Source organism: Sceloporus undulatus, chromosome 10, assembly GCF_019175285.1.
Source record: "Sceloporus undulatus isolate JIND9_A2432 ecotype Alabama chromosome 10, SceUnd_v1.1, whole genome shotgun sequence".
Lineage (NCBI taxonomy): Eukaryota > Metazoa > Chordata > Lepidosauria > Squamata > Phrynosomatidae > Sceloporus > Sceloporus undulatus.
Genome location: NC_056531.1, coordinates 14,193,443 through 14,218,339, shown reverse-complemented (window position 1 = coordinate 14,218,339; position 24,897 = coordinate 14,193,443). Strand labels below are relative to the sequence as shown.

Below are 24,897 nucleotides of genomic sequence, written 5' to 3'. Positions count from 1 at the left end.
CATCTCTCCAGATCCTAATAATGATGATAATAGCAACTTACTGCAGGAGGGTATAAATCCTCCGTAACAAACCTTCGGAAGGAAGGTGGCGGGGGGAGAAAAAGCCGAATCCCTTGTCGATGTGCCTGCAAACTAGGTAATTTGACATTCTGTTGCCAGTCACCCTGTTGCAGTATTAATAATCTTTGGGTGTAAAATTACTGCATTTTAAAATTTCATTACATCTTTATGTCACGGGACATAAAGCAGAGGAAAAGCTAATTAAATTACTGAAAATGATGGCGGCAGCCGCTTGCCAGCGGACATGGCAAAGCACAATAGGGAATGGTGTGTGTATGTGTGTGTGTGGGGGGGGGGGTGTCAGAGAAAGAGGCAGGGCAGTCTGTGTCGCCCTTGGATATGACAGTGGAAATGTGGCATTGTCGACCCAGTTACTGTTGGACTGTGTCAGGAGGGATGTGCCGATGGGAGATCTGCAGGCGAGGAGGAAGGTTTGGCCATTGGGGCTGCCCTTGATCTAGGCTTGAGGAAGGGTTTGGCCTGCACCCTGCTTGCTTTGAGGTGAAGGCGGATTTGAGTCCAAACTTGGAAGGCCCCAAAGAAGAAAGGAGCTTGGTTAGGGAAGCTTTAGTGGTGGAAAGGAGCAGGAGGCTTTCTAGCCCTGGCTCTCTCATGATCCGTCCTTTGAGCATCACTCTTCTTCCACAAGGGAGCAATAATTTCCTCCATCTCCAAAGACGTCAAGCCCCGAGTGCTAATCTGTCGAGGCACCGTTTCTTCTCCTTTGCCCAGAGACCTTTCTAATGCAAGGTAGGGGGCTGCTCATTGGAGGCGTTCCACTTCCAAGCCGCTGCAATGGCTCCCCTTTTTTTCTGCGTGGGCTGTGAGGAGGTTGGGATGTGTCTCACAAGTGCAGCAGGGAAATAAGCCCACAGGGATCAGAGGGAGTGTGCCGCGCGTGACCTCATCTCCCCTCTTCTGGTCTTGAATTGGAGCCACCAGCTGGCACCTTTGCTCCTCCACTGCTATCTTGTAGCCAAAATGGGAATGCAGAGGTCCCTCCACATTTGCTGGGGTCAGGAGTGAAGGACTCCGTGAATGTGGAAAAAACGCAAATAAAAAAACACTATTCTTTTCACCTGAAACAACACCTCTCTAGGAATCTCCAGATCCTCCAGTGCAACTCTGTGGTCAATGTCTGCCAGAGGTTGACCATAGAATCGTGCTCGAGGACCTACAAAGGCCTAGAGAAATGTTTTCTCTAGGAACATCTAGGTTCTCCAACACAACTGTATGGTCAGTTTCTGGCAGAGTCGCGCTGGAGGTCCTAGAGATGCTGAGAGAGAACATAGTAATCAAAACAGCAAAGAATCAAATCCACAAAAGTCAAAGCTGCAAACGTGGAGGGCCAGCTGTACACTGGGTTGGTCAGATGTGGTGGAACTTGAACTCAGGGCCTTTGGAGATTACAGCCCTCCTCTCTGTGCCACTGCATTAATTCTGCAGTGGAGATGCCGCCTTGGGAGTTCAACCCAGGAGGAGACCAGCTTTGTGGGAAGCTGTACTCTGAACCTCTGGACCTCCAGATATTTAGAACACCAAATCCCAGAGTTCCCAGCCAGCATGATAAACCCTGGGGGATGCTGGGTGTTCAAAATATCGGGCAGGTCAGAGGCCCCCCATTGCAGAGGGATTGCCAAGATGTATTTCAATGCTGATTTCAAAGCCTCTGCCTTTCCCTGTTTCACTTGGCATGGGAACCAAGCTGGCAAAAATGCCCAAGTGGGTGGGATTTATGCTAAGAAAATTCCTGTAACAAAGGAGGAGAGGGCATCGTATATTTAAAACCTCTCTGCATATTTATGGGAAGCTGATCAGGGGCTTTTCTCCACATTCATATTGCTGTCCCCTGGTGACAGAGGCATTAAAGATATTTGCCATTCATCACCAAGGCCTGGCAGAGCTGTCGGCTGGGGAATTGATATTAATGGTGGCTTTAAAAAAAAAAAGGGGGGGGATGCTGGTAAGGAAGGAACTGGGTTCCCTTCTGCCAAAAGAGATTTTGTTTTACTTTCGCAGGACCACATGAGGCAAGCTTCTATGGCATCAGGTTTTTCATTTTTTGGTATTGCCAACTCTGAAGGGCAGCACCCATGCCTTGCCAGGACTTCGGACTGGGTTCTTTCCCAGTGGTGATGCCCAGGGCCTTCTATGTAGGAATAGAGGAATCTACCCATATTTGGGGTCAGAATTGATCCACCTGCCTTAGTGCTTAGCTTCCAGAGACCAAGCAAGGTCAAACAGGCTGGTAGTCACTATGCATGTGGCAGGATCATTTGAAAGCGCTGGTTGTGACCTTTAAAGCCCCACACAGTGTGGGTCCAGACTCTCTGAAAAACTATCTCTTGCTATACAAACCATCACGTGCTTTAAGAGCTGCTGATGTCCTCCATTCCCATGAGCCACCTCCTCCTCCTCCTCCTCCTCTTCTTCTTCTTTGTGTGCATTGTGTGCTTTCGAATCATTTCTGACTTATGGCGACCCTAAGGCAAACCTATCCTGGGGTTTTCTTGGCAAGATTTGTTCAGAGGTTGGCCATGGCTTTCCGCTGAGGCTGTGAGAGAGAGTGATGTGCCCAAGGTCACCCAGTGGGTTTCAGGGCTGAGGAGGAATTGAACCCTGGTCTCCAGAGTCTTAGTCCAACGCTCAAACCACTATACCACTCTGGCTGTTCTTTTTCTGTACTAGAACCTAAAGAAAGGGAAAGCAAAGGATTTGCATTTCATCCGGCTGACATTTCCCAAGCGGTTGCCGTTCGGTGCAATTGATGGTCTCCACCATGCTTGAACTTTAAAGCCAGCTGGGTGCTCATTCTTAACTTGGGAAAGTAGCAAGTTCACCTTATCTATCTCGTTCGGGGAGTGCATTAAAAAATGGCAGGCGAGTGAATCTCCCGGGGTGACACGGGGAAATAATTTATTCCAAAGCTGCTCCCAGAGCCCTGTTCTCTCTTCTCCCGTCCAACTTCTCCTTTTCTCCTTTTCTTTTTTCAGCTGCCAGTGATGGATCAGCTGGGCCTGTAATACAGCTCACGGCTCTGCTACTTAAAACCCTCAAAATGGAACAAAAAAGCACACCGGGCAAATTGGAAATGATGTCCCCTGATGCTAGGGTGAACAGCAGCTCTCTCTAGGGGAAGGCCCAAGCTAGACATCACCTTGACCTGACATCTGTAATCTCTCCTTGAAAGCCTAGCTGGATTTCCTTGGCAGCCAATGCAGGTTTGGCAGAGGAATCTAAATCCAGAAGGAACCCGGTGGTGCCAGCTTCCCAAGTAAGTGAAGTTAGGATGGCCACTTTCCCAGAACCAGGGAGTTAGAAAGGAACTTGGAAGTCACCTAGACTAACCTCCTGCTCAGTGCTAGAGGTGCAATGTTGCACCAGTGGTGTAGTGGAATCAGGGCTCACAGGGTCCAAGACCTAGGGCTTTTTGATGTACAGGGACTGTGGTACCATCTGTCCAGGGCTGAGCAGAGGGGATTTCAATCTGGTTCCCAGAGTCTTAGTCCAACATTCATACCACACTGTCTTTCATAGGGGTTTCTTCCCAAGATGTCTTCAGAAGAGTTTTACCATCATTGCTTTCCTCTGAGGTTAAGAGCGTGTGACTTGACCAAAGTCACCTAGTGGTTTTCCATGGCCGGGCCAGGATTCGAACCCTGGTATCCTAAAGTCTTAGCCCAACACTCAAACCACTACGCCATGCTGATTCTCATTCGTCCCTTCTAGAACCCAAAATATGTGGGGGTGGCTTGGTCATGAGCAGGCAAATAAGAAACATTAGCTCTAAAAAAGACCTGCTTTTGATGCTAGGATTTAAAAGGAAAAACATCTCGATCAACCCAGCATTTTGGGCCTCTCCTTGAGGGTGTTTCTATATCGATTGTCACCTTTAGGTCCTTTACTTGCATTTCTTCATTGTAGATAAAATAATTGGGAGTGAGGCGGGTGAAACCTTAAATAAATGTGCTCACAATCAATAGATGGTACCGATAGCATCATTTGATGAGAAAAATGAACAGGGGAATCCCTTCTTTGGAGCTGGATTCTAAAGAGAGGTAATCCAACCACCTCCTTTTTGGAGGCCTTTTTATTCTGGCTGCTTGAAATCTGGCTCTGCGGCCGGACTGGTCTAAAACTCCCTGCCAAGAGAGGTCCGTTGGATCTGCTTTCTTGACCCGACCCACTTCCTCCCAACGCCAATCACATTTTGCTGGCGCTCGGGTTTTCTTGATGGCACGCAGCCCCGGGGGCGGCCGGTGTGGCTGATTCAGCAAAGCACTCTCTTGAATCACCAATGAACTTGGACACTGTCGACAGAAGGGGGAAATGGAGAAGTGAACTCAGCTGCTGAAATGTGGGTTTCTCCCCGCTTTGTTTAAAAGAAGAAGAGATTTCCCCATTATCCCCTAAGCTCCTGATACTTTGGGTACAAATGGAGGCCTTTTCATGGGGCCTGCTCTCCTGTCAAGGCAGGCAAACCTAGGGTGTTTCCCCTGTTTCTCCTGCGTTGAGTATTTGGGAGCTGAGTAGGGTTGTCAGATGCAAAAGTGGAGAAAGCACATATCCCTTTCTTTGTTGTACAGATGAGGGAATTTCAGCAGGCACTGCTTGTCATGCAAATCGGGACAGTCCCGATTATGCCTCTACCATCCCACTTTTTCAGCGGTTCTTCAAATGTCCCGGTTTCTTATCTCCTTCTCCTCCCACTTTCCTCCTTTGTCCTCAGCAAACTTCAATTGCTGCAAACTGATTTCAGAGTGGGGAAGCGGTTGTCTGTTCGTTCTCATTCATAACTTTGGCCATCTTGACTGGATTCTGAAGTTGCTTGGCCACACTTGTCCTGTTTTCTTTTATCTGCAAAATGTTGGAGGGTATGCAGCCAGGTAGAAGGCTAGCATGTTGTAGTGGTTTGAACATTGGACTACGACTCTGGAATCGAGAGTTCATTTCCCCCATTATGAGGCATGTGCCTCTCTCAAAGAGTAACTTGGAGATGAGAAGACTGAGAGCTGACATGACAACCATCTTCAAATATCTGTAGAAGATGGAGCAAGCTTGTTTTCTGATGTTCAGGAGACCCAAACATGAACCAATGGATTCAAATTACAAGAAAAAACCTTCCATCTAAACATTAGGAAGAACTCCTTGCCTGTGTAAGAGCTTTTAGGAAGTGGAATATGGACTGCCTTGGAGGGTGATGGATGGTCCTTCTTTGGAGGTCTTTAAATAGAGGTTAAAATGGGCATCTTTCTGGAATGCTTTTGTTCTGTATCCCTGTTGAACTAGATAGCCCTTGGTTGTCCCATCCAACTCTAAGATCGAACGATTCCACGAATTGTGAGCCACCGCATGAAAAACTCCTTTATTTCCCCATTCCTATGTGCCTTGAGGAAGTCCATGTTCCAGAAGAAGAGGCCATGTTTTTATTTGTGGCCGATGCTTCCACCTCCTCGTCTGTAGAAATGCAAACTCTGGAGGCGGGCTTACGACGAAGTCATCAAGATTTTCGACGGTGTGTTTTGACTTGATCCTTGATGTGTTTTGCTGGTTAGGCTTCTTTTTGTAGGTCAGCGATTGCAAAAGCTTTCTCTTCTTTCCTTCATATCCCCCACCCCCTCCCTTGCTCTGCGATCTTTGTAAAATCAGCAGAATGGCTTCTTCGGTTCTGGGAGGCGGAATATTTTTTCTCCAATGCTAATGCCTTCCACTTTGGCGGAGCCAATTCCCACAGCATGCTTTTTGGTGAGGCTGTATTTTCAACATTGCCCGGGGGGGGGGGGGGATCGACATAGGGGTGGGCCAAATGTGGCCCCCACGGGCCCCTGACCCCCCCCCCCCAAGCCTCCTATTTTTAAAATGTTTCTCCTGTCATTTTTGGGGTGATATTTTAATCCCAAACCAGCCAACTCCACCCCAAAGTGGCTGCAAATGGGGTGGATTACCTCCCCACTCCATCCTTGCGTCCTGTACTGGAAGAAAGGTGGGATGCAAATAAAATAAATGCAGAAAGAAAATGTTGGGTCTGCATGTATGTACCCACCAGTGTTTCACAGATGAAAACCAGAATGTCTGCGTCCGAGCAATTTCCGGTGGCAAAAGTTATTAAGGAGGAACTCGTGAAACGGCAGCAGTTTGCTTTTTCCTGAGCCTCCTGAGAAGAGCAGGAATCCAGCCCCCCTTTCCTCTCCCATGCTGAGCTGTGTACAAACTGCATTTGCAGCAATGGAAGGTAGCTGAGGACAAAGGCAGGAGGAGGTGAGAGAAACCAGGACATTTTAAAAGCACCTGAGAAAACAGGATGGCAAAGGATCAGTCAGGGCTATCCCTGCCCAATTGTTGCAGCTGAATACACAAATCCCATTGTTGCACAGGGCCTCCTCTATTGTGAACTGACAGCCAGCACGGCGTAGTGATTTGAGTGTTGAATTAGGACTCTGGAGATCAAGATTTGAATCCCAACGCATATAAACCCCTGAGCAAGTCACACTCTCAGCCTCTGAGGAAAGCAAGGGCAAACCCCTTCTGAATAAATTTGCCAAGAAAACACCAGGATAGGTTGACCTTAAGATTGCCATATGTTGGAAATGATTTGAAGGCATGCAACAACAACAACAACAACAAAAGTGTGAACTAACAACAGGACAGAGGCCCGGATTCTAGGAGGTCTGCTGCCGTTCCTCTATTCCAGCAAAGGCTTTTTTATTGTGAAGTCGAAGGCTTTCATAGCCGGCATCCATAGTTTTTAATAGGTTTTTCGGGCTATATGGCCATGTTCTAGAAGAGTTTATTCCTGACATTTCGCCAGCATCTGTGGCTGGCATCTTCATTCTCTGAAAATGCCAGCCACAGATGCTGGTGAAACATCAGGAATAAGCCTTTTTTATTTTTAAAGAAAATAGTTTGTTCATTTGGAGAGCAGATTCTTTTTTTTACAGATAGTGATTCAAAGGATATTGCTGCTTCCAACCCAAACAGCTGTTTCTGACCTCACTGAAAGCGTGGATGTAAGAGCTGTAATGTTTCCTGGGCTTGAGGTACAGGTCTGTTGTGTTTCTTTTTGTCTGGTGCCATGGCTACCCAGTTATTTAGGTATCAAAGAAATGGGATGATCAAGTCATCCTTTCCCATTGGCCTTGCTTACCTTGCTGTTCCTGTTCTGGATGGCAACCTATGCATCTTGGCGGTACGTCCTTCTGGGTTTGTGTGGCTTGGAGGCACTTGGTTTCTAGAGTCAACTCATCCACCTCCTGAGTTTTCCTTTGAATGTATAGAACAATTTGGTACGAAATGTTTCCCATCAGTTCATTTGATGCTCAATTTGGTAGTTTTTCGGATGTTTGTAACAGCAATTAGTTCATAAAATGTGTGTGTGTGTGTTTTGACTTTCTTGGGGGAAACAGAATAGGGAAATTTAGCTTTTTTGGACTATAGTGGCTGGAGAAGTCTAAGAACAACAACAACAACAACAACAACAATAGAACTTAATGCCAAGATGTGAACCTTAGGCTGCATCTCCACTGGAGAAATCAAGCAGTGTGACACTGCTTTAACTGCCATGGCTCAATGCTGTGGAATTCTGGGATGTGTAGTTTGAGGAGATCTCTAGCTCCTCTGTCAGAGTGTGCTGGTGCCGCAGCAAACTACACATCCCAGGATTCCATAACATTAAGCCCTGGCAGTTAAAGCGGTGCCAAACATTGCATTATTTCCGCAGTGTGGATGCAGCCTTTCCCCCTCGGCCCTGCCTAGCTCTTGGACGATAGTTCTCATTGCCCACAGATGACACTGCCCGTGGGACGTATAATCCAAAGCATCACGTTCCCCCAGCCCTCCCTGCCAAATATCCATTGGAGTAATGTGTATACAGAACCTTTTGCTCAGGGAAAGCTGCACCCTAAGAGAAATGCCATCCTTTGGCCGGCTGGCTTGCCATCTTCCCTTTTTAACTCTCTCCCTGCTCTCTGCTTCCCACCCAAAACTGCTGGGCAAAGTCCCTGTTGTGTTACCTGAGGTAACGGATCCGCCCGGGCCACCCTAATGCAATGTGATGGAAGCAGCAGACCTTTAAATGTCAACCCTAGCGTGGCACAGCTTTCCAAATAACTGGGTTTCTGGGGGAGAAATCCAAGCGAGAGTTGTCTGTTCACAATGCAACAGAGCATGCTCCTTCTCTTGTTGTTGCTGGCTGGAGATTTCCCTGCTAGATTTGAGGCATGTGTGTTTTGGTGTTTGGGGGCTGACCCAAAATGAGAGCCTATATATATATATATATTCCAGACAGTGGCGTCCAGGTAGCTGGAATGGGGACTCTGTTCCGGATTGTAGTTGGAATTGGGCTCTCCCAAGCGGTGAGCCTCTTTTGGCTGAGAGAATTCAGCCTGCTCTGCTGGAATGGCTTTGCTTTCCTATAAATGGCTGAAGCAAACTCCACCAAAATACTTTTCCTCCTAAGGACTGAATACAAGTGGCACTTGTTTGGATCAAATTTTCCGCCTTTTTCCCCTTAAGCGGTGGGTGGAAGTACATCGCCCAACTCTCTGCAAAATATCTGGCCAGCTGGGCTATTAAATGAGCATTTATTTTGTACTTGGACTGGGAGAGAATTCAGAAATCTGCCAGCGTGAACCCTCCCTAGCTCTGGCCTTGCCCTTTGCAAGTGTTGGACACCTTGACATTGAGCTACTCAGTGCCTTTCAAGCTCACAGACATTCTTTTGCAGAGCTCACAGCAGTGGGGCTGCCATTAAAATACCCCTTTCTGGTGCTGTGCAACCGGGAGATGGGACTGGATGTAAAGTTCAAAAGCAGTTGCCTAAATCTATCGATTGGTGTGGAGAGGTTTCTCCTTGGCTCAGTTTGGTTGCAGACATCGATTTCTCCAACAAAGGCAATGATAAGTTTTGAAATTGAGCCTGTAGGTGGGTCGGCTGGACTCCTGGATGGGAGTACTTAACATGGAAATGGCAGAAATTGCAACACCCATTGGCCACAGCTGCCCCCAAAACTCCCATTACAAGCCTGAGGGCTGTGGCATTGCCACAACACCCTCATACATCACTTGCAGTAATGCCAGGGTCCTTCCCTAGATCCCACAGGAAGAGTTTGTCTTCCCCTCTTTCTTCTCCTTCTTCTTGACCGCCTCCACCTATATACCTCTTTAACTACCCAAAGAGGGGCCTTTCCCACTTCTTCTCTGAGGTTCTTTCAACTGGAGATGCCAGCAGGGTACAAGATGTGACCTCCTGCATGCAGAGGTCCACGAATGAGAGACGGTAACTTTTCTCATTGCCTTCTGATTTAATTAGTTTCAATAACCGGCCTTTCCGCCAAGGAGCTCAAGTCCCTCCATCACCTTCCACACAAAAAACAACTTTGTGATGTAGGCCAGCTTAAAAGAGAGGGACTGACCTGAGGCTTGCTGTTCTTAACTGCCTGTTACATTGCATAAGGAACCCTTCACTGAATTGTGAAGATGCATAATGGGATACTGCTAGAGTGCCCAATATGCATTGGTGCCCAATGTACACTGGGCTGATGTGATGCACATTGGGACTGGTCTGCATCGGTCTTGTGGTCCATTGGGTGCCAATGCACCTTGGGCACTTTGCTGGCTCTGCCATATAGCAACGAAACAGCAGCTCTCTACTGGAGATAAACAGGGTTGCAAGTGTGCAATTCCAATTCCTGCAGAGGTAAGTCCACTTCTGAAGATGTAAGTCCCCAATGGGATCTTGGTCCATTTCATCATCTATTTTTAACCATTTTTAAGAGGCATGGTAAGGTCTTTGGGTATACAGTGGAGGTCTAGGAGTTGCATTAAATACCCCAAAGGATTGTATCATGGGTCCATTGGCACCATGTTTCCCACCCGTCATAAAGAATACATTCTATTAATAGTAGTAGTAGTACTATTAGTGTTATTTTTAAATAATTACATTTTTATCCTGCCTGATGGGCCACTGAGGAATCCCAAAGCAGAATGAAATTATGCATATACAAATGTGTCGGTGGCAGATTTTGCAAATAGGTCAGACTGCTGGTTAAGGGAGCAAAACAAGGATGCAGTATATTCTGCAATATCATCCTGCATCCTTTGCCCATTTGTGGGGAACATTGGTTTTCAGAGGATGACTCCCCAAATTCCCCAGCCAACATGGCCCTGGGACAGAATCCCAAACTCACACCCCAGTGTGCACTCACTCGCCTCCCATTCAACAAAAGCATCACATTGCACAAACAGTGTGCAACTCCACAAGCAGAGATGTACGCTGTGCCGCCCCAAACGGAGCATCTTGGAAAATCACCAATGCCTTACTTCTTTCTTTATTTTTAGCAGTGGCAGCAATTGTGAAGGCGCAGGTGGCCAAGTTGTTGTGCGGGCGGATTTGGTTAACACTGGGCACATTGGAAGAGGAGGAGGTGTAAGGAATCATGAGCAAACCCAGGCGTCACTCTAAGGGCAGGTCTCGCAAGGGTGCATTTTGTCGTTGCTAATGAACTTCTCTGTGTTTTTTTATTCTCCTCCTTATCTTGATCTCTTGCAACATTCACGTTCTGCTTTGCATGCACCCCGGGATAGGGACTTCTCAGGGACGTAGCCAGGATTTTAGGAAGGGGAGGGGTCCAGACTAAGTGCCACCAGTATAATGGGACTTGGGTGCGGCGGTGCAGCAGCACGCACCATTCATTTTTCTAATGGAAGCGGTGGGTCCAGACCCCAAGAATCCCCCCCTGGCTACGTCCCTGGACTTCTCCCACAGGAATATGGGGCAAAGAGAAGAGAGGGAAATTGGTGAGCTGAGTTAGAGGCAAACTATTGCCTAAATTTCAAAGACCGTGATTTTGTGGGCATGTTGGCCTTTGCAATGTGGGAAAAACCCTGAGCAGAACTTCCATTACTTTCAATGAGGCTTACATAGGTGAATGTGACTAATGGTTTGTAGTTTGGCTGCTAGGCTTCTGTTTTGTTGAACATTGCAGGAGGTAAAATCCATCACCTGAAGGGACTGGCAGCTATCCGTCTGTCTGTCTGCGGACCTTACCACACAGGGCACAGAAGTAGGGTCAGTTCGCATTGGTCGATGCGTATTCGCGTCATATCGCATCGTTCATTCACACTCATGCTCTCTGAATACGCTTTGCCGATTCGTATTCGCGTCATATCGCATTGTTCATTCACACCTGGGTGGCCTTCCGCATCGAGGTTTTGCGAATCGGCCAATGCGTATTCAGGCAAAGTGAGGCAAGTGCAGATTGGATAACCACACCAGCCCAATACAATGTGTATTGGCCGATGCGCATCGGCAGCTTTGCGCACGCTCTGTGGGGCTCTGAACGGGGGCAACATTTTTAACTTCTGGGGGTGAAGAATGAGGTCACTATTTAGCGCGTAATATCGCGCGAATTACTGCCTTTAGCCACTTACGAAAGGGGTATGCACCATCTGTGTGTGTGTGTGTGTGTGTGTGTGTATGCACACATTTAAATACATACATACATTACTGATATCTATACACAGAAGTGTACAGCCAAAAGTGGAGATTGACGTTGTCTTTATGTGTACACACACCTTGTCTGTATGAGTGTTTATATATATACACACACAACACAAAACTGTGGAGAAGCCGAAAAGTGCATGTAATGTGCATGTACTTAGTTACACCCACATTTTGTGTGTGGTGTGTTGTTGGGTGTGTGTGTATATACACATACATTATAACATATATAACAATTACATATATTATGTATGTATGTATACACACACACACACACACACCACACACAAAACTGGGTGGAGCAGCCGAACAGTTGTTGTAATGCTGCATGTATATGCTACACACCATCTTTGTGTGTGTGTGTGTAACATACAACATATACATATTATACACACATATTACATATTCCCCCCCCCCGAAACAAAAGGTTTCGCTATTTTGTTCGTAGAAAAATCGCTCCCTGCCCGGGGGTTGTCCTGAAAGGGGGAAAGGGCCAACGGAGGAGAAAAGGGGGAAAATTCCAGCGCCGCATCTGGGAATTTGTAACCCGGTGGTTCTTCAGGAAACCCCGGGATTGGATGTTACACACCCGCCAAAGCAGCAGAGGTTTCGCACTGCCATCAATTACGGATCCGCCAGATCCACTAATTTTGCGCACTCGCCCAAACGGAGGAGACGGCTGCTTAGTTCGGGAACCCAGCCGTGAACTGGCCAACGCGTATTCACGTTATATCACACTTGGTCAATACATATTCTGAGCTCACAGGTGTGGAACACCAATGCCATATACGCGATATGGCTCGACCAATGCGAACTGACCTACTTCCGTGCTCAAAACACCTGTGTGGAAAGGTCCTGTGTCTCCATCGCTTGATCTATCTATTTATTTTTTTGCCCATCAAGATTTAAAAAAACTTTACTTTGGGAATTTTGACACAAAAAGCTCACTGGCACTGAGGATGCAGAAGTACATGCCAGTTCTTAGTTTCTCCAGGAGGGAAAAATGTCAAACAACTCCTGGCGCAAGAAGCCGTGGAAGTTTGAAAGCTTGCAATGGGATTGTATTTGTTGTTTATTTTGAAATCAGCTGAGTGCGTTTTTAGGAAAACATCAGCAGCCATGAGTTGTTTGTTTTTTTTTAAACCCCACTTTGGGGCTTTTGAGGAAAAAAAACATGTGCGCTAAAAAGTTCAGTTTTGCCATAAATATTTTTGAGCGGGAGAACATTGGCTCAAACACTTCGTGTGCTCCACTCCAGTAGAAATAATGCAGCCTGGCACCACTTAAGGGTGTAGCACCCCTATGGACTGGTATTTTAATGGTCTTGGGCAGGGGTCGGCAAACTCCGGCCCGGTCCGGGTGCGGCCCGCAGAGGGCCTTTTAGCCACCACCCCTGGCCTGCCCCTGCCCCTGCCGCCGTGCCGATTGCGGCTTTTCCCGTTCCTGGGCGCCGCCATTTTTTTCAAAATGGCGGCGAAGTCTTGCGCGACCTTCCCGCCCTTTTGACAAAAAAATGGTGGGCGGTAGAGGCGAAGTCTCACACGACGTCAAGAAAGTCACGCGAGACTTCGTGAGGCCCGCTCGGGCCGCCGGAGCCCTCGAAACAGGCTCCATGGCGGGCGCGGGCCTCCCAGAGGCCTGTTGCTCACTGGGGGTCTCCAGTAGGGCTCAGCGGGGCCGGCGCAGCGCGGGCCTCTGGAAGGCCCATTGGTTGCTGGGGGCCCTCCAGGAGGGCTCCTGGTGGCGGCAGTGGGGCCTCTGGTGTCAGGGGCCGGCAAAGGAGCGGAGTCCTGCAGTGTTGATGGCCCCGCCGCTTTTTTGCCAGGGGCCTTTGATCGGGGGGGGAGAGGGGGAGGCCTTCTGCACTGGCGGCCCCCGCCAGCTCTTTCCCAGCCTCTGACAGGGCCTGGGGCCCCATCAGTTGCTGGCAAAGAGGAGGAGGCCTGGCCCCAGAGGGTGGAAGCTCCACCCCCGGCACGCGGCCCCACCCCCCAGAGGGTGGAAGCTCCACCCCCTGGCTTCGGCCCCCCAGTTGTCTGAGGGACAGCAACCCGGCCCCCGGCTCAAAAAGGTTGCCTACCCCTGGTCTTGGGCCTTCTCTGCCAAAGAGGGTTGGTGCCTCACAAAAACTACAAATCCCAGGATTTGGTCAGATGGAGCCATGGCAAGGAGCATCAAACTGCAACGTTTCTGCAGTGTAGATGCACCCTGGGGTTGCATTGTTACTCTTGTGCGGAGGCACCTTTAACCTCCACTGTTGGTCCCATCCTCTGCTTATCTCTCCTTTCAGATGGGCCTGTCCAGAGCTGCCTTTTGAACCCTTGTCCAACAGACACGCTCTTTTCCAAGGTTCCCTTTCCTCTGAATTTCCCCTTTTGGATGCCCCCTCCAGCAAGATTCCCAGCATTTCCCCCCCATCGAATGAAGCAACTGCTTATTAGCCATTCCACCTTGGCTCACCCAGAAGGTTTGAGCCAGTTTTCCTAGGTCATGGAGTTACACCCTCCTCTCCTCCAGCTGCTGATTTAAAAGCCAAATTCCCCGGCCAAATTTCTCATCCTGAAATTCTGGTGTGGCTTGTTTCCTTCCACCCCCCACCCCCCTTCGCTTTCTTCCTTTTCTCCTCTCCTCCTTTCCAAGTCAATGAAATGCACACTCTCAGTACATGTGTCTTGACTGTCTCTCTCTTTGCCCTCAAGGAAGGCACTATGAGGTCCATCCCAAGATGAAGAGGAGATCCAAAGGCCCTCTGACCATGTGCAGAGAGTGCTGGATCTGCTAAACGATTTCCATTGCAGGGCTTCTTTGAACCAGCCTTCAAGTAGCCTCTCCTGCATACAACCTGCATTTGGAGCGGACTCTCTGGATCACTTTTTCTTCTCCTGGGGAAAAGAAGGCGCAAGTCGCAAGGCAGAAGAGACGAGGATCTGCCAATCTACAGGTATTTCCTCCCTCTTGAAAAACCTGTTTTGCTTTGCGCTTGTAAGCACCGTATTGAGACCTTAAGAAGCTTTGCTGAACCTGAGTAGCTCAGGGCAAAAGAAAGCACTCTGCAAGACCTCAACTGTCCTGTTGGCTGTGTTTGTTCAGTCTACGTTTGAGGAATGGGAGATTTAGCCTGACATGCCTTCTTGATGTAGATCTTACAATCCTCCACCCTGAGTTGAACACTTGACTCAAAATGGGATATTGCTTTTCCCTCCTGATTGATTGATTGGTTGGTTGAATGATTGATTGATAAACTGAATGAACCAATGAATGAGCGAAGCTGCTGCAAAGCACAAATCTGACTTCAAGGTGACTTGAATACTGGCCAACACTTTGTAAGACTGCATCCGCACTACAGAAATAATATGGTCTGACACCACTTTAAATGCCCTGGCTCAGTGCTATGGTATTCTGGGAATTGTAGTTTATTATTATTATTATTATTATTATTATTATTATTATTATTAAGCTTTATTTATATAGCGCTGTAAATTTACACGGCATTGTACATACAATTAAAATAGATAAAATTCATAGCACTGAGCTAGGGCAGTGAAAGTGGTATCAAACCAGTTTATTTCTGCAGTGTGGATGAGGCGGAAGACTCAAACATCCTTGAGTACCAGGTGCAGATATTGGAGAGAACATCAACGTAGAAAAAGATTTGCCATGGGCCTTGGCAGAGGAGGTCAGATCTATGGACAGCCTTGGGCAGCCACCACTTTGCCACTCGCCCCCCTTGCCACATATTCTGGTGAAAGAGTCCTTGGCCCAAGGCGCATGCAGAGTACCCACTGAATGTTGCAAGAGATCAAGATAAGATTCCACCTAAAAGTTAAGAAGAACTTCCCAATGGCAAGAGATGTTCGATAGTGGCATGGACTCAGTCAGAGGACAGTTGAGTCTCCCTTGTTGGAGGTTTTTAAACAGAGGTTGGGTGACCATCTTTTGGGAATGCTTTTGAAGCTGCATTAAAAATGCCTGCAAATCTATTTCAAAAAGGAATTTATACATTTCCCAGAGCCAGCCCTGGTTAGCCTCCTGGAAGCAACATTTTGGACTTACTGAACTTTCTGAACAGTTTCCAAAGGCAGCTCTGTATAGAGTGAGTACATTGTTGTTATTGTGTGCCTCCAAATTGCTTCTCACTTATGGCGATCGTAGGGCCGCTGAGAGTGACATGCCCAGGGTCCCCCAGTGGATTTCATGGATGAGTTGGGATTCGAACCTCAATCTCCAGGGTCCTAGTCCAACACTCAAACCATTGCACCCCATTGGCTTTCTAGAGTGTGTTACAATAGTCCAAACAGGATGAAATCGAGGCATGTGTCACTGTAGCCAGGTTAGACTAGATGAGCTTTCCATTCCTCTTCCACCTCTTTGACTCTCTGATGCTGTGTTTCTGAGCTTGGGATCCATCTGTTCATGTTGGCAAGAGCATCCGTCCCACTCCCCCTTCTTGCTCCTGCTTTCCCAGAGCTGAGCTCCAAATCCTGAGCCAAGTGAGCACATTTCCTCCTGTGCCGAAGCTCGAGCTGGTGGTGAAATCATCCGCTGGGCAAGTGAACAATATAAAAGGGAGGAATGGGATGCATATGGCCAAGAGTGTTGGACTCCAACATCCCGGCCAATGTCTCACAGATGGAAACTGGGACAGGTGCGGCCAATTTGGAGGGTGGTCAGGATGACCAAAGTTACGAATGGGGGAGAACAGACAAGCTAGGAGAGGCTGCAGCAGTTTGCTTTTGAGTGAGTCTTCAGGGAAGGGCAAGTCTCTGCCGAGTTCCTTTTTGTTTTGGCTGAAAGGCCTTTTAATAGAGTGGGCCTGTATCTTTTTAAAATAATGTTACATTTAAAATGTGTTTTAAGTAGTTGCTACTTTGTGCTTTTAACAGAATTCCTTACCTAGTTGTTTTGAAAGACATTTAAAAAGATGTTTCAAGATTTGGGCCATCCAAAATCTTTGACAGGGCTGTTTCTGTTTTGTGAACTGGTAAGGCACCATGTAGATTGAGGATGGATTTAAGGTGCTTAGGGTCTTGTGTCAGGAGAAAGGCAGATATAAATAAAAGTGAATCCTTTTTAAAACAGTTGAGCCTAACCAACAGGAATCTGGCCAGAGGATCTTATTTAAATAAAGGGTTGAGAAAGGAACTATGGATGGAGATGCCCCTGAGCACAACTGATTTTCCCTGCTTTTCTCCAGTTTTGTGCTGTCAGTTGACTTTCTTTGCCAGCCCTGCAGCTTTGTCTCAACCGCAGCTGCCTTGGTGGCATGCCACAGCTGGCATGGTGGTCGAAGCGGAGACCACATTGGCCATCTCTGCTGCCCCAAGGAGCCACCACCCTACATGACTCAAGTTGAGATGACTGGCTAGCCGGTTTCTATTCCTGGATGCCTCTGGTGTGCCAAAGAAATTCATTTCTTTGGTGCAAGAGGAATAGATCTTGCTTGGACCTGGTTCCTTTTCTGAACACCAGTGAGTAAGAGTAAACACTGGAAGTCACTTCATCCTGGGTCAGACTTAGGTTTAGGTTCAGTCTATCAGATTGATTGGATCTCCCCAGATGACCCTGCCCGGCCCTTGAGATCCACAGGAGAGCAAGAAGGCCCTGTCTCTTGTTCCCACCAACCATAGCGATGAAAGTGGTGGAAGTGAGAGGATCCACTCTGGAGGACCTGGGCAGGCTCATAGGAGAGATATGGTCCCATCGCCTGGACTGAAACCACATAGGGCTTTATAGGTCATCCCCAGAATTTGTGTTTTGCCAAAAAGATGCTGAGGAGGGCCTTTTTTGTGGCACTGGGGGCCTCTTCCCTGGGCGATGCTGCCTGGTGCTGAGTCTGCAGGAGCCGTCGCGTAACCAAGGATGGGGAAGTGGCCACTGTTTCCGATCTGAGAGCCACTTCCTCACCCATAAGCAAAGGTTGCTTTTTGCTGGATGTTCCACAGCCTAGGAGACAAATCCTTTCATTGATCATTGCTCTCTTTTGAGGAAAGAGACATCGGTCTCACGGTCAGGCCTGCTGAGAGCCAGGCGGAGGATCCGAGAGGTTCCTTGGCACCAGACCATGAAGGTCTGCTTCTGCAGACATTTTATAACCTGCTGATCTCTTCCCAACAGAGCCCATTGACTCTGAGGGGCTACCCATCGAAGCCTGAAACGGTTCCTCTGCAAGGTGGACCCAGCCTCCAGGTATTTCCTACGTTGATCCCCCGATTCTCAAAGTCTTGTAAGTTTTTTGCACCAATTATGGCACAACAGTTTCTGTCTATGTGTAAATGTCTTTGGGATGTGGGTGTGTATGGATGGAAGCAGAAGGTTTCATCGCTTATCTACACAGGGGTCTAGCAGTGGGGGAGGGATGAGGGCTTTGCAACCCTAGATAAGAGTTATGAAATGAATTTTTCCTTGAGTCTCCAAATTTCTAGCCTTGCTCTCAGCCTCAGGGGAAGGCCATGGCAAACCTCCTCTGAACAAACCTTGCCAAGAAAACCCCATGATAGGTTTGCCTTAGAGTCACCATAAGTCAGAAGTGACTTGAAGGCACACAACAACAACAATGTAACCTACATGCGTCTAGCCCAAAGCTGGATGCAAAGCAGAGTGCAGAGTGAGCCCTGGCACTGCAAGTGCTGGCAAGGAAGGTGGAAGCTGACTAAGACTTCTGAAAGAGTGTTTGCAAGTTGCAGCAACCAATTCATTAAGCCTTGCAAAATGGTAGCAAACCGCTGCTCTACTTGGAGCACTGGAGATTTGCATCCAGTCCTTACCACTTGCCTGGAGCAGTGTCCTTTAGAACTGGAGGATTTGCCCCATGTCTCCTGCCTAGAGATGACCCATGGAAACTGGTGACTCAGGGTCAGGCCCTGTGGTCTAGCAACTTTTGATGCCACAGCAGTTAAAGTGGCATTGTTGTGCCATAAGTGTGTCATGGGAAAGGTGCCCGGTCCCAGGGCAAGTGAGCCTCTGTTATGCAGGATCAAAGGTTCCCCAATTTTGACCGGCAGAGTCAGGGAGGACAGAGTGATGCAAGAGAGGGGAGCAAGGGAACTTTGTGCCTGAGGGGATTTTCTTCTGAAGAAGTGAAAATTGTGTTTGCCAATGTGCGAGGGCAGGAACAGTGAGAGCAGCGAAGGAAATGCTGAGACTCAGGGAAGCCTTGGCTGCGACAACCATTTCCTTTCTCTCCTCATTTGTGTCGTTAAAATGACATCTGTTGGTCATTCCTACTTCAACGGATTCCCTGGAGTGTGTTTGCATCAGGGCTTTGGCACGGTGGAAAACAAGCCTTCCCTCCTTTCACGCAAACATGTAGCACTCAGATTTCAGGCCTGTCACATTGGGAGATTTAGACACGCATGAGAGAAAAGCGGAGGAACCCAGAGCATCTTGCCTTCCTCTTCAGCTGTACGGGTTTTTTTTTAAAAAGAGTTTGGCAAGGCAGGGGCATGCTTGTGCAAAAGACAAGGGTCGTGTTCAATCTGGAGGGTTGTACATGGGGTTGGAAGAGGGATTGTCGAGTGTGTAGTGAGAATGCGCAACCGGTTTTTGCACCAGGGTGAATAGGTCCGGCAGGCTTTTGCTCATTTCCAAAGCTGACAGCACCTCTTGGACCAGAAAAGACAGGGTAGAAGGAGAGAAATGTGTTTGGTATACGTGGAGTTAGAGTCCAGAAGACCTGGAGGGAGACCGTTTCCTTACTCCTGCTGAAAAAGATTCCAGGGGGAGAAGGGCATGCTAGGTCATTGGAAGTGTGGGAGAGTTGTGGAGGGAACTGGATTTCTGTTCCAAAGGGCAGCCTGTCCAAAGCAGCTGTGAAGCCCCCATTCCAGCTGTTGGTGAATTGGGAGTGACTTCCCTCCTCCAAGGAATTCTTCTTGGCTCCCCGGGTTTCCTTGGATGGAGTCCAGAGTACTTTTCTACCCCAGGGTTTGGCAAAGAACGTGCTCTGGATGTGCACAGCTTTTGTGTTGACTGCGTTCTGTTTGTGTACCTCTTTCTGGGTTCTATGGGGCCAACGATAAGTGAGTGTCGCAAACACAATTGCACTTTAAATCCCAATAGATAGGCCAGAATACTCTTGGGGAGCCATGTCTTTGTAACTGGACTTACGTTGGCAGGACTTAGAATTGGGCAGTTCTGCAATGTCCATATCCTGTAGAGCGATGATTCCTCAACTTTGGTCCTCCAGATGTTTTGAACTTCAGACTGGAGCATGCCATGGAGATCATCAGATGAAACCCTCCCTGCCTGAGTGGTTTGGCTCTTCTCAAAGGTCGTCCTCGCCTCATCCTGTCCTTTGCATGGAGGGCTTCCATCCAGAGAGACTGACCTGGGATTCCAAGGGCTGGGCTTGAAAAATGCCCATGATCCAGTTTCCCATTTTGAAGGGGTGGGATACCAGCTGGTCGAAGAAAGGGTATTGCCTCAGGATAGATGAAGAACCCAAGAAGGGCTCCTTTTGATGGAGAACAATGGAGAGAACTGAAGGAAACACAAGGCCCTCAAACTCACGAAACTTTTGGGGCAATTTTGTACCCCCAAGGCAGAGAAAACCACCCAAAGTCATGGGCAGATATAGTCGTATGGCTCCCTCCCAAACAACTCACCCTCAAACCAGTTACTTTTCACTCCCAAAAGATGCCAGATGTTATGGGACAACACTCCAGGTGTGGCCCACGGAGGGAATGGGGTGAAAATGGGCCCCCTTCCCTCAGGCAGGTGCACAGCTCTGAGTGGCATGGCAGGGTCATGTTTTCCTGCCTGTCTTTTCCAGTCCCAGGCCCCTTGGGAGGGGTCAGACCACCTCTCCTTGAAGGCGCCTGGTGGGGCACATGCTCCCTATTAAAATGTGTGAGCTGTAACCCCTGAGCACAGAGCTGGCCTGAGGAGATCAGCAGCGGAGGACTTTAATTAATGGTCGGTTCAAATATTTATCGAGGAGGAATTAGCCTCATCCAGCCCATCATGCGCTCCCAAGGGCTGCTGAATCAAGATTTAAGTGTGGTTAGCAATTGAGGGCAGGTGCAGCCTGGCTTTGGGCAGGCTGGAGTGTCTCCTTCGGAAAAGATTGGCCCTAGTTCTGGCTAGCCAAAAGCTTCCCTCTGGGACTTCTCGGCTCTTTGTAATCAGGACTCAAGACGCTCTTGCTGTTTGGCTTTTGGAGCAGAAAATGGCCTGCCATGTGGATGGGGGAATCTGGGCGCTGTAGTTTCCGCAAGGAACTTTGCCCAGGGTCTGGGAAAAGGAACTTGCTTTGACCCTCTGTTGGCTGGGGTTGGCCAATGGGCAGCTGAGCATGGAAGAGCGGAGCCCAAGTGGTGGGCACGATGAGGGCCAGCGTTGGATGGATCACTAAAATAGATCCTATATTTGGAGGAAGGGACCATGATGAGCTTGGAGCAATGCCAGAAAGCCAACCCAAGGGAGCCTGGGATCAGGTAAAGACAGAAAGACAGAGAAGCAGAAGGGAAGGCTGGTAGAGTGAGAGATGACCTGGTTGAGGAAGAGCTATGGTCAAAGACAGAGGTGCCTGAAGCAAGGTGAGAAAGGCACACGGGTATCCCATCACTGGGGTTGGTATGCTATGTGAGAACATGTGACAGGGCCTTCTCTGCTATGGCTCTCCAGCTCTGAAATGCCCTTTGAAGCCACAACTGGCATCATTCTGGCACCCAGTTAAAAATGGCCTTTCCCCAAAGAGACCTATTCTGTCAAAGACCTAGCAAAGCCTTTGAGAAATTTAAATCAGCGTACGTTGTGGTAGCTGTGTGCCTTCCACTCATTTCTGGCTTATGGTGACCCTGTTACAGGGTTTTCTTGACAAGTTTTGTTCAGAGGTGTTTGCCTTTGCCTCCCTCTGAGGCGGAGAGAGAGTGACTTGCCCAAGGATGGTGGCAGAGTGGGGGTTTCAACCCTAGTGTCCCAAAGTCCCCTCCAATAGTCAAACCGTTCAGAATGGGAGAATATTCCTTGCAAAAGGAAGATCCACAGATGGGGCTTGGTGCACCATTTGGGTAGCTTTTCCATGACTCCCCGCATCCTAGTTTTCCTCCCTGCTTTGTATCTCATTCTTCCTCCGTTCCAAAATGCCAGCTCTCCCTTGGGAGTGAGGCTGAGTACACAAAAGCAGCTTCTGCCCCCAATCCTTCCTGTACCAACTCTGCACACATCCTTATCACTCTTCTGGAGAGTAATGACTTTGGAAACCAAACAGAGAGAAGCGTAGGATGGATCAGGGAATATAAATAGGCTTTCAGGCTAGGAGGGCCTCTCTCGAATGCTTTTCCCTGGTGGGGCAGTGGGATGGAAGAGGCTTTAAGTTTGAAGAGGTTTTAAGTGGTGTTTTTCCCTGGTTTGGCAATTCCTTTTGATTGTTCTGTTTTGCCCTGTATGTCAACCAGAGAGGTCCAGCTATGGGGCAACTAATAATCGGAAGGGAATGAATGACAAAAAATGTAGGAGAGAAGAGCACAAGAGAAGGTCAACAATAAATTACAGGGTCTACTAAATCCTTTGTTTTCCCAGTTTCTCATCTGCTTTCCAAATGTCCTGGTTTCTCTCTCCTCCTCCCGTTTCCCTCCTTTGTCCTTGACTTACTTCAATTGCTGCAGACGGAGCTCAGTGATCAATCCTCTGCCATTCCACCTTCTCAGTTGCTTTTAAAATGTCCCGGTTTCTCTCTCCTGTTCCTTTTCCTTCTCCCAATGTCTACTCCTCTGCCATCCCACTTTCTCAACTGTCGTTCATATTTCTCTCTCTCACCCCACTTTCCCCCTTTATCTTCAGCTTGCTTCCAACTGAGTTCATTTCCTTAGCTGGAAGGAGAGGAGAAGAAGGGGCAAAATCTGGCCTTCCCAGGAGGCTCAGTCCAAAGCAAACTGAGGCCCCGTCTCCTCACTTGTGTCTTCTTCATCCATCGCTTTTGCCATTTTGGCCCGACTCTGAGATTGCTTGGCCACGTGCCCTGTGTTTTTTATCTGTGACATGTTGGAAGGGATGCTGTCTCAGCTTTTTTCCCCAAGGCAAAGGCAGGAGTGCTTGATGGAGTCAGGGAGGGATTATGGTAACACAACTGGATCGACAAGGAGTGAGGGCCAGGAGGGCCAGATGGAAGGAAGGGAATGGGAATGTTCATCCCCAGCAGTCTATTTGGGGGAAACAGCATGCTCTTCTTGCAGTCATGTGGGCCTCTCCTTCCTCCCACACACCGGGGCTGTGGGCTTTTCCTGCTCTGCTCATCATTTTGTGCATGGAAGGAGGCCTCCTACTTCATTCATTTGAACCTGCGGCCAATTCTCCCAGTATTTCCCTTGAGACTACAGCAGAGAATAGGACCTGCAGGACCTTTGCATCTCAACAGCATTGTCATTTGCATCCTTGCGGGTTCTGAATCTGCTCTGCGCTTTGGTCTGAACTTGGAAGAGGGGATCCAAGATGCTCAAGGATAGCTCTGATAAAGTTGTGAGTAAAAGCTGGGTGTTTTCGACACCCCACCATTGGAGGGGCTGCTGGTTTTCACTGATAGGAAAGATGTCTAAGGTGAGAATGGGGCTTGCTTGTGTCTTTTTGGGGAGGGCATCTCTGGTTCCCTTGCCATCTTTAGAAGCTCAGAGTGGGAAATGTTGCATCAGAGCTGACATGGTCTTTTCCAGCTGCATTTCCCAGAAGGTGTGCCCCATGAAATCGGTGCTGGCATAGACCACCAGAAATGTCTTACTTTCATAGTCTTTCAGATGCTGCCAAGTTCTTTGGGCGGATGCCCTTTGAGTTGCCTTTACCTTCAGATCAGCTCATAAGTCTCCACTCCCCGGCTACGTCAGTGGAGCTGAACCAGAGTCCTTCTGGCAAGCAAAGGGTTGGCTGGATAGCCACCCAGAAGCACCAGTCTTGCCTCGGTAATTCCTCGCCTGAGGCTTTTTGACCTTGGATCTTGCATCACTTTTGGACTTCGACTTCTAGAAGCCTCTGGCAGCAGGGCCAACCATGGTGGTCTCTGGGAGCTGAAGTCCAAAAAAGCAAAGGTTATGAATTATTGTCACCACAAACTATAAATCCCAGGATTCCATCGCCTTGATCCAGGCAGCTGAAGCAGTCTCAAACTGCATTATTCTGACAGTGCAGATTAGATTTAAGTCCCCACTGAGCCAGGAAATTCATTGGATGCATCTTGGACCAGTCCACTTCAGATTCTGTCTCGCTCTACCTGATCTCCCATGCAGGTCTGTTGTGAGGACAAAATAGGAAAGCAAACCCCAAAGTCCAAACCCCGAGCTTTTTAAATACAGCTCTTTGGACCCCCCCCCCCCCGGTCATTCTCTTGCTGCTGGAATAAAAACCACAGTCTAATAACAAAGGTCATATGTGCCTTTCTGGGATCCTCCAGGCTTCAGCCTGCAAAGGCCAGTATAAATATTGGGATGGGTATGGTTTTTCTTTTTCCTCCCAAGGAGCTCGCACAAAGGCTCCTTCATGAAGCAGGGTGAGGTCACGGTTGGAGAGGGGTGTCTCTGTGCATTTCAGTCCAAATATGAAACTGAAGGCGGAAAGTCTGAAGGCCGATGGGTGGGAATCAAAGACAGAACAGAAGGCAGCCTTTGGGAATGGAAGCCTCTCCTTGGCACTCTCAGGAGGACCGGAGCGTGGCTGGTAGGAGCTTCAGACCCAGATGTTCCTTCCACATCTGCTTGTGATTTCCATTGTGAGACTGCCTGCCTCAGAGCCACATGCCAAGAAAAAGCCCCATTGGCATGCAAAATGGAGGAAGCGACTTTCAGGTTCGGACAGGGGCATGATCTCGTGCCATCCATCCAAATTCGAAGATCTTGGCCGGATCACCGGCAGGGGAGGAACACATCTACGCAAGTTTGTGCAGTGGCTACTTATTATAATAAAAAAGAATTGTAGCAGTGCAATATGAGAGTCAGCACAAAGGAGTGCTTTGAAGCCTGGATTCGGTCTTCTTTAGGGACCAGAGTTTGAATTCCTGCTCAGCCCTGGAAATCCACTGAATTCCTTACCTTGTTCCTAGGAGGAGATAGTTCTGACTCTCTAAGGCAGGGGTAGGCAACCTTTTTGAGCCGGGGGCCAGGTTGGTGTCCCCCAGACAACCGGGGGGGGGGGGGACCAAAAAATAAATAATCAAATAATTTAATAATATAGGACAACATTTTCAAATGTAGGACACATTTTTTTAAAAATGGAGGACATGCGAAAAATTTGATGATTTTTTTAAAATGTTAATATAAATGCATGTTTCTTAGGCATGATCAAAATGGAGGACATTTGGGCATTATTCCTAGACAGATGGCAGAAATGGACTTCCCTTTCTGGCCAAACACCCCCCC

The 24,897-nt window shown here is 48.3% G+C and overlaps 2 protein-coding genes across 10 annotated transcripts in view; both read left to right on the top strand.

Moving 5' to 3' along the window:
• Positions 1-24,897, top strand: part of HECTD4 (HECT domain E3 ubiquitin protein ligase 4) — a 426,162-nt gene that overhangs the window by 54,944 nt on the left and 346,321 nt on the right. The window lies entirely within an intron of this gene.
• Positions 14,376-24,897, top strand: part of CMKLR1 (chemerin chemokine-like receptor 1) — a 16,736-nt gene continuing 6,214 nt past the window's right edge. For 2 of the 9 annotated variants that reach the window (XM_042441422.1, XM_042441419.1), the window contains exon 1: positions 22,266-23,014. In XM_042441422.1, coding sequence (XP_042297356.1) covers positions 22,988-23,014 — 27 coding nt within the window. In that variant the 5' untranslated portion in view covers positions 22,266-22,987. Of the gene's footprint in view, positions 14,499-16,187; positions 16,203-17,425; positions 17,781-21,831; positions 22,034-22,265; positions 23,093-24,897 lie in introns of those variants that run through there. The other 7 variants (XM_042441428.1, XM_042441424.1, XM_042441427.1 and 4 more) reach the window with 7 other exon arrangements.